General features: G+C 46.3%; 1 protein-coding gene across 6 annotated transcripts in view; it reads left to right on the plus strand.

The window, feature by feature from the left end:
- casp7 (caspase 7, apoptosis-related cysteine peptidase) overlaps positions 1-7816 on the plus strand; it is a 76840-nt gene extending 69024 nt beyond the window's left edge. For all 6 annotated transcript variants that reach the window (XM_072479427.1, XM_072479429.1, XM_072479433.1 and 3 more), the window contains 2 exons: positions 1134-1269; positions 6929-7816. In XM_072479427.1, coding sequence (XP_072335528.1) covers positions 1134-1269; positions 6929-7161 — 369 coding nt within the window. In that variant the 3' untranslated portion in view covers positions 7162-7816. The remainder of the gene's footprint in view (positions 1-1133; positions 1270-6928) is intronic.
- Positions 7817-9658: the final 1842 nt, after the last annotated feature.

Genomic DNA, 9658 nt, shown 5'->3' on the forward strand with positions numbered 1-9658 from the left:
GATCTGTATCTCCATTTCCCTTTCTTTTTCCTCTCTATCTCTTTCGTATTCAAGCTGCTTTAATTCTTTCTCGTATTCCATTTGTTTAATTTGCAACTGAATTTTTGCCATTTCCAATGAGTCAAACTGTATCTGAGGCATCTTTAAATGCTTAGCCACCGCCATAATTACCTCATCTTTTCGCATTTTGTCAGGTAATGTTAACTGCAATGTTTTTGCCAAATCTAACAGTCTGCTTTTAGTCTCTGTCCGTAAGGTACTGCGTGTGACCGTCTCCACCCCCAATAACACCTGAGCCTCTGAAAGAGCCATTGTCCACAACACTCTCCCTAGTTAAACTAGAATACCACACCTGAAAAGCAACCACAATATGCTCACCCCTCACTGTCTTTAAGTTCACTAAGCCAATCCAATAGATAGACTTTTATCCTGGACGAGCCCCCAATTCTTATGGGCCAGGGTTTAGAGAACCCCAAAGTGTATCATGGAGTTCACCTGACCCACAACTTTTAATAGATTGTGGTATGGGGAGCACACGGCTCGCTCTACAGGTGTGGTACAGCAGAAATGGAACAGTATTTTTAAAAACAAATCAATGTTTATTCTATGAACTCAAGTTAACCTTTTTAAAACAAACAGTGAACACCTTAGCAACCATTAAATCAAATACACCCCCAAAGAATGCAACACTAAGTAACCTGTATGCTGTCCTTTTACACCCAAAAGATTTAACAAACCTTTAAACAGAAGCACATCAGAGTTTACATTCAATACTGAAAACATTTATAATTCTGAATTCACCTAATTAAGAGATAGTCCTTCATGGCAGAGAGCTCAACAATACAGCTGCTTTGGCTGACTTCAGCTGCAACACACTGAAAACCAAAACCAAAAAGACAGACACAACCAAGCTTTTCTCAAAGTGAAACTAAAAAGCAGAGCCAGAGCTCAGCTCCACCCACACTCTGACATCACTGCAGTAACATGAGCAGCTAACCATTTCTTAAAGTGACATTCTCATGATAATTCCAATTATTATACAGCGTATGTTCAAGTCGTTGGTGCCTTGTTCAATTGCTTTACAATATATTTCATATATATCCAATCTAAACTTTTATTCTGGCTTGCTTCAGGCATGTAGAGGTTCAGAATTTGATCAAGGGATACAGACCGATTCAGGTCCTACTGGTGATGTAGAAACAGATGCAAATCCTCAGCACAAGATCCCAGTAGAAGCTGATTTCTTGTACGCCTACTCCACTGTTCCAGGTAATGCAAAGATTATAGCCACGAATGCATGATATTTTCATGTTTAATCGATTAATTAAATTAGATTGGAGTCTTTAAAAAAGAACTTTTGCCTTCACAATTCTTCATGGTATATTTTGACCTGACCTGAATTGGTGATTATACTTTCAGATACTATAATGCAATCATAGAACCATAAAATTTCTACAGTGCTGAAGGACTACCCTCTGAAAGAGCACCCTTACTCGGCCCACCCCCCTGCAACCCTATTAGCCTACACATCTTTGGACACTTAAGGGGCAATTTAGCATGTCCAATCCACCTAACCTGCACATCTTTGGACTGTGGGTAGAAACCGGAGCACCCGGAGGAAATCCACGCAGACGCTGGGAGAAAGTGGAAACTCCACACAGATAGTCACCAATGCCAGAATTGAACCTTTGTCCCTGGCGCTGTGAGGCAGCAGTGCTAACCACTGATCCACCGGGCCGACAATCATTGTCTTGCCTTCATTAGTTTTTCCATAGAATCCCTACAGTGCAGAAGGAGGCCATTTGGCCCATCGGGTCTGCAACGATCCTCCGAAAGAGAATTCCACCTAGCCTAACTGCCCTGCCCTATCCCCATTACCCAGTGAATTGCTACTTATGGCATCAGACTTCCAAGGTAGTGGGTATGAGTTTCAATTGCAATCTTTGCTGATAATTTAATTTATCATTCAGATACAATTTTATCTATTTTTTGATGGGTTAAATTGGTTGCTTCCTTTCCAATGTTCATACTTGCAATCTGGCCAATTTGCTGAAGAACATCTTAGAGGTGCATAGTTGAGAAATTGCCGCACCCATCTAGCTTGAAGATAGAGTAGATATCTGTTGCTAATTGTAGAGAGTTAAAATGAAGGACAGTTAGCAAAATAAGTTCACATAATTTGGTCTATATTCTTCTTACTTAAAAATAAATATTAAAAATTTGTACCATCTAATAGTTTAAATGTCCCAGAGGACCATAGGTTGCTCTCCCTTTGAGAGCTGACTGGTGGTGATTTATCCTAAGGGTTGCCACACCTCAAGCAAAGGGCAAGATTGAGAAGGCAGGGCCTTCTTGAATGACTTCATGTGGTACAGGAATTGAGCCCGCGCTATTGGCGTTGCTCTGCATCACAATGTTGGGCATGATTCAGCAGACTTAATTTAAAGTCCGCTGAACAGTGCATTTAGCAGGGTGTTTCTCAGATATATTCCCCTCATATCGGCCCACTCCCCACTCAGGCCGGACCCCTGGGAGTGCCACCCTGGCACCTGAGAACCTGCCAGGGTGCCACTCTGCCCTGTCCCCGATTACCCAAGGGGCTCCAATGGCCTGGAGGCCCCCCAGGTGCCGATGTGACTGGTCCATGTTTGTGCGGACCAGTGCTAAATGGCACCCTGGTGAGGTCCCCCAGGTGCACGGCCGGTGAGTACCGGGCACCGCCGCATCCGGTGTCCAGGTATTTAAATGAGCCGTATAGAAATGGATCGCGCCGGGCAGAGCGAGTCAGGTGACGCACACGAGGGTTCGCGCCTGTGGTGGAGCCCAATTTGGGGCTCGCGCACGATTCACCCATTGCACCCGGATCCGCACTGGGCTCAATGGGGTCACTGAATCGTGCCTGTTAAATGGAGAATACACCAAAGAATCGTTATCTGCCAAACTTTTGTTTAATTCAAACCAGACAAATCGACTCTCATTGGTCAAAGCATGCCATGAGGAATGAACAAGGGGATGGCTGTCTTACAAGCATTTGTTTAGTTGAAAAAGGTGCAATGTGTGGACATGTTCTTTTTGCTTGCCAAGGACGGGGTTTTGTGTGTGCACAAATTGAGGTGCTAGTAAGTGTAAATGAGCCAAACTGTGAGCCCAAATAATAATCTTAAATTGGTTGTTAATGTATTCGTAGAATTTACAGTGCAGAAGGAGGCCATTTGGCTCATCGAGTCTGCACCAGCCCTTGGAAAGAGCACCTCCACCCCATCCCCGTAACCCAGTAACCCCACCTAACCTTTTTAGAAACTTAAGGGCAATTTAGCGTGGCCAATCCACCAAACCTGCACATCTTTGGACTGTGGGAGAAAACCGGAGCACCCGGAGGAAACCCACAGTTACGGGGAAAGCGTGCAGACTCCGCACAGACAGTGGGCGAGATTCTCCGACCCCCCGCCGGGTCGGAGAATCGCCGGGGGCTGGCGTGAATCCCGCCCCCGCATGTTGCTGAATTCTCCGGCACCGGATATTCGGCGGGGGCGGGAATCGCGCCGCGTCGGTTGGCGGGCCCCCCCGCGGTTCTCCGGCCCAAATGGGCCGAAGTCCCGCCGCTAAAATGCCTGTCCCGCCGGCGTAGATTAAACCACCTACCTTACCGGCGGGACAAGGCAGCGCGGGTGGGCTCCGGGGTCCTGGGGGGGGGGGGCGCGGGGCGATCTGGCCCCGGGGAGTGCCCCCACGGTGGCCTGGCCCGCGATCGGGGCCCACCGATCCGCGGGCGGGCCTGTGCCGTGGGGGCACTCTTTCCCTTCCGCCTTCACCACGGTCTCCACCATGGCGGAGGCGGAAGAGACTCCCTCCACTGCGCATGTGTGGGAATGCCGTCAGCAGCCGCTAACGCTCCCGTGCATGCGCCGCCCGGAGATGTCATTTCCGCGCCAGCTGGCGGGGCACCAAAGGCCTTTTCCGCCAGCTGGCGGGGCGGAAATTCATCCGGCGCGGGCCTAGCCCCTTAAGGAGCCCCCAAAGATGCAGAGCATTCCGCACCTTTGGGGCGGCGCGATGCCCGACTGATTTGCGCAGTTTTGGGCACCAGTCGACGGACATCGCACCGATACCAGAGAATTTGGCCCAGTGTCCCAAGCCGGGAATCGAACCTGGGACCCTGGAGCTGTGAAGTAACAGTGCTAACACTGTACTACCGTGCCGCCCATTGTAATTCTTAGCACAATCAGAATGGGTTAATAAGTGTTGCCCAGTCATAGAATCACATCCAATGTCAGATACTCTGGGCAGAATTTTACATTCCCTCATCAGCAGGTTTGTAGGCAGGGGTGTGACTGTAAAACATTTCATATGAGCTGCCCACCGGGCTCACGCCACCCGACTTCTCCGCAGTTTTGCGACTTAAGTAGGTCTGGCTGCCATTGCCCCAATTGAGGCCCTTATTGGCCAATTATTAACCACTTCAGGGCTATTTCCTGTCCTAGCCCAATTTTAGCAGGAGGAGTTCAGGGGTGGGAGGAAAGTCCAAAAATAAACCTGCTGAGGCCTTGGGCAGGAAAGGGGGGTGTCTCCATAAATGGCCCCCCTTTAAAAATCAAGGCCCCCCCCCTACCACCACCCAGCAAAAAAAAAGTCTGGGCCCTGCAGATGTTCCTGCCCAATGAGGATGTTCCCTGCCCCCACCATTGCCTCTCCATCAACAGCCCCAACCCTCTCTGTCTACCTTTCTGGGACTTAACCTTCCTTCCCGGTCCCAAACTGGTCCTGGATTCCGCCAACTTAGACTCTGGCGACTGCTTACAGTGCCTGGTCTGTTCACTGCAGAGACCGAGTTGCCAGCCAATCAGATTGGCTGCCAGTTCCCTGAGCCTGGACTTCTTCCTAAGTGAGAGGTGGAAGCCCCACCTCCAGTTAATTAACACTCAGAGCCTTGGTGGTGATGTGGAAATCCCCCATCTGAAAAATCCTGGTCTATATTTGAGTTTTAGCAACATGGGCTTGTTGGGTGCAGTCAGAACTTTGCCTGTTGCAAACAGCCAAAGAGATGTGCTGTTCGATAGCATCAACCTGTCATTGGGACATGTAGACTGTAGACTGGACACTTTTCATGACTGAAAGTGATGACTTTAGGCCCATTCATGAGCGATTGCGATTCCAACGAGCAATGATCTGATCAGGGTAACCATTACCCTGCAGGATGGCTTTAATGCATCCTATTTCAACATCAAGCTTACACAATAGATTCGAGGCACTATTTGCGATGTTGCAGAATGTGCCCATTTTAGTGCATTGAACTGTAGAAATCCCAATGTGTACATTGGCTAGTGAAGGTAGGGTAGACAGTAGTGGGGAACCCAATGGGAGATTTCTAAATCAGTACGGTGAGCAAAGGGAGATAATTTGATGCTCCACATCGAAGGTCAATTTGAGCACAGATTGGAGCTCCTGTGTAAGGAAATACTTGCATGCAGCTGCAGATGAAAATATAGCCGTTTCACGTTTCTACAATACAGCAGCAACACGAGTGGTATTCGCCACCAACAGGCTCATGTCATCAAACCAAACAGATGTTCTGCCTTTCACACAAAGGAGTAATGTGGTCTATGAATATCAGTGCCGGTGTAATGCCCGGAATGTAGGCAGTATCTAACACCATGTCCCTTTGACAGCACAAACAGGCAAAATGCTGACCATATTCAACCAGGCCTGCTTCTAAAACTCAAAATATTGGGCTGGATTCTCCGATTTGGAGACTATGTCCCCACACCAGCGTGAAATCGGTGGCATTTTACGCCAGGAACACTGGCGCAAAACGGCCATACATTCCCTGTTTGCTGCGGGCTAGCGTAGAGCACCCGGCTCTAGCTGCCGATACAGCCTGGAGAATTGCTGGGTCTGTGGCCGTGCATGCGCATGGCGGCAGCCATGCCGTGCAATATGGCGGATGCCGCTCGCTGACACGGCCCGCAAAATAGATCCCCCCTTCAGTCAGCTCACGCCGAACCACCACAGTGCTCCCTGCCCGCGGATCGGCCCTCCCCCAACTATAGCGGCACTGGACTGAGTCCACAGCATCCACGCTAAGTTCCTGACGGGTGAGACCACACGTATCCCAGTTGGAAACTCGGCCGGTCGGGGACGGAGCATCGCAGGGGGGGGCCTCAGCAATGTATGGAGGCCGTGGATGCAGTGTGCAGAGTTTGCTGCTTTTCAGGGGCGGGGCATCGCGAAAGTGGCGCCGCCCCCGATTTCTACGTCATCGGGGGATTCTGTCATCGGGAATTCTCCGCCCGTCGTCGAACGCGATTTCGGCGTCAAGGATCGGAGAATCCAGCCCATAGTGTTCAACATGAGATGTAATTCTGCGATTAGGAAACATTTACTAAACAATACTAATTATGCTACGAATTACACTAACAACCATTTTAATTAGTTGGGCTCACCATATGGCTCCATTATGCATACTGGAAGCTATGCACGTTCACACACATGGGCCTGTCCTTGACAAACAAAAAGAACAGGCCCCGCTTTGCGCCTTTTTCAAGAAATGCTTTGGTGACAGTTTTTCCTTGGTTCATTCCTCATAGTAAAGCCTTGACCAATGAGAGGCGACTTGCCTGTGAATATAAACGAAAACTTGGCAGTTACCTGTTCCCTGCTACGTTCTCCATGGCAATTACTCTAGAAACCTGACTCTGCTTGCCAATCAATCCGTGCCCTATTCTCGTGCAGCATAAATTGTGTTCCCTTTGAAATTTGGTATTCTTACGAATTTGTCCTGATGAGTACAAGACAAAAAGCTTTGACTGCATCTTTCTTTGTTCAGTTATACTCAAGTTCTATAGTACTAAGCAACTGATTGTTTGCTCAACAATTTGCCCTTGCTCAGCACATATTTGAGAACTGTAAAATGTGATGTCTGTCATTGCAGGCTACTACTCGTGGAGGAATCCAGGCAAGGGCTCTTGGTTTGCACAGGCTCTATGCAATGCCTTCAAAGAATATGGTAAAGAATTTGAGATAATGCAGATCCTAACCAGAGTCAACTACATGGTGGCCATGCACTTTGAGTCTTGGTCCGAAGATCCCCGATTCAGTGAGAAGAAGCAGATACCCTGCATTGTCTCCATGTTGACTAAAGAACTTTACTTTAAAAAGAAATAAAGCACAACATCTCAGTTTACATTTCAGGGAAGTTTTGAATTGTAAGGTTTAAGTTGCTCTTTAGGACAGACTTTCGAGTGGAGATTTAGAATTGAGCTGAAGCAATCCGCAGAATTCAGGAAAACCATTTGCTTTCTCTGCAATTGATCATTTTCTTGGGTTTCATACTCTGAAAGATGAAAAAAGTAATGAACTATCTGTTCTGATATGGCCTGGGTCAGTTTACAATGCAGCTTATGAATGGCTTCACTGTAAAATTGCAAAATGCAAAGTATGACTGATATGGATCTGTCGCTCATTTGTTATGACTTCTCGTTTAAGGTACTCTTTACAAAGCTTGTTTTTACAACCTCAGCAGTGTGAATTTCAGTACGGTTTGCATCATGAGCTATGAATTTTAAACTTTAAAACAAAACCTGTTCATCAAATATACTTGGTTTATGTTTCTCAATCAACTATTGGGACAGGGTCTGGGTTTTTTTTATGCGTCATCTACCTTACTGATGTGCACTCATTTTTAGCAAAAGTGATTTATTTTTTTCAGTTCTTTTCTTCTCACCAACAATCCATTCGCTATGATACGCGAAGCGTGCAGTATTTCCTACTCTGTTTATGTAACCAAAATTGATGTATTTTAAAGAAGTATTTTGTCAAACTCTCTGATGTGGGGTTGATGATTGTGTGACTTATCGGAAACAGTCAAGGTACTTTTCTTAAGAGCGGCATGGTGACACAGTGGTTAGCACTGCTGCCTCAGGGTGCCGAGGACCCAGGTTTGAGCCCGCCCCTGGATCACTGGCCGTGTGGAGTTTGCACATTCTCCCCATGTCTGTGTGGGTCTTACCCTCACAACCCAAACGATGTGCAGGTTAGGTGGATTGGCTGCTAAATTGCCGCTTCTTTGGAAAAAGAAAATTGGGTACTTTACATTTTTTTTAAAGTACTTTGCTTGGCATTCCTTTCACTGATTTTGAACACTTTTTAATGTTTTTTCCTGTATTTCACAGCACATTGATGAATATCAAATTTGGATTTGAATTTGGACAATTTTCACAAAATTCAGCCTAATATTCTTTGAACAATAGTTTCCTATTGGACATTGGTGTTCTGGGTTCACCCTCCTCTAGGTGAACAGCAAAAGAAACTAACTGCTCGCTTATCTCATTGCTGCTTGTTGGATGTAGCTAGTGCAAAGTTATTTGCTTACAAAGCAACAAGTCCATTCACTTTTTTTAAAAAATCATTGTGTGAAGAGTTTTGAGCCAGTTGTTAAGGACCGATATGAATATTAATAGTTAGGAAACATGTGACAGGAAATAAATAATTTATCTGGTTACTGGCAACCAATACGCATGAATAACAGGGCTACGTTTCTGAGCGGTACACGTTTAATGCTCAGGCTGTAATCATGACTTTAAGATTGTGCACTTGACCGCTTTATATTCAACGAATAATTTCAATCTGCTAGATCAAAGCAATGGGCTGCTGTTGTATCGAAGCTGATAGCCATAATCTGAGTGTACAGCTGTTAATGTTCAGCCATAATCTTGCTCGGAAATCTCATTAGGGGAGCCTGCTTTCCTCAGTGTTCCGTGTCATTACCGAGAGAATGGAGATATTAGGAAAAAACGTAAGTAATGGCTGTGTATTTTCAACTTGACTGGTGGTTCTGGCACTGATATTTCTTTCTCCTCCACCAGAGGTAGCTTGTATCGTTAGATTAAACTGAAGTGTTAGCCATCCACTGAATTTGGAGCTCTGTTTGATTCACGTTTGTCAGCATTTACCCTGTTTCTTTTTTTTTAAAAGCTGTATCGCTATTTATCTTTGTTTATTTTAAGTTATAGGCCAGCAGAAAATTACGTAAATCATAATAATTTTTTCTGATTTCATTCACAAATTTTAAGAAACAAGATCCCTGGGGCCTCATGTTGCCACCGGAAATTCGACCTGTAAAGTTTATTGACTTTGCCCCAAGTCCTGAGTTTGGTGTGATTTCAATGATCAGGATGGCAGCCCACTCCTCTGGAGGCACAATAGAAGCCTCCCCACCCCCATGTGTGTGGTAAGTAAATCACTGAGACCCCAGTGAAAGGGAGCCCCAGTCCTTTATTGGAATAAGGAGGACGTGTTTTTCTTGGATTCTCCAAGCAAAGACAACAGGTTGCATTTGGAATGAATTTATCTTGCTCTGCAACTTCCCTGGTTGCCTTTTGACACTCAGCAAGCATCGGACCTGTGTCTGGTGGAATTTCCAGGGTAGGTGGGGAATGACACCAGACACATTTAAAATGGCTGCTCAGACTTTTCAGAGGAGGGGAAGTCTTCTGAAAATGATGCGGCACAGAAGGAGGCCATTCAATTCCTTGAGCCTCTGCTGGCTCTTTGACCGAGCTATTCAATGAGTCCACTCCTCTATATTTTCTCCGTAGAACTGTAATCCTTTTTCCTTTCCAAGCGTGCATCCAATCTGCATTCACCACTGACCACAACAACT

Source organism: Scyliorhinus torazame, chromosome 16, assembly GCF_047496885.1.
Source record: "Scyliorhinus torazame isolate Kashiwa2021f chromosome 16, sScyTor2.1, whole genome shotgun sequence".
Classification (NCBI taxonomy): Eukaryota; Metazoa; Chordata; class Chondrichthyes; order Carcharhiniformes; family Scyliorhinidae; genus Scyliorhinus; species Scyliorhinus torazame.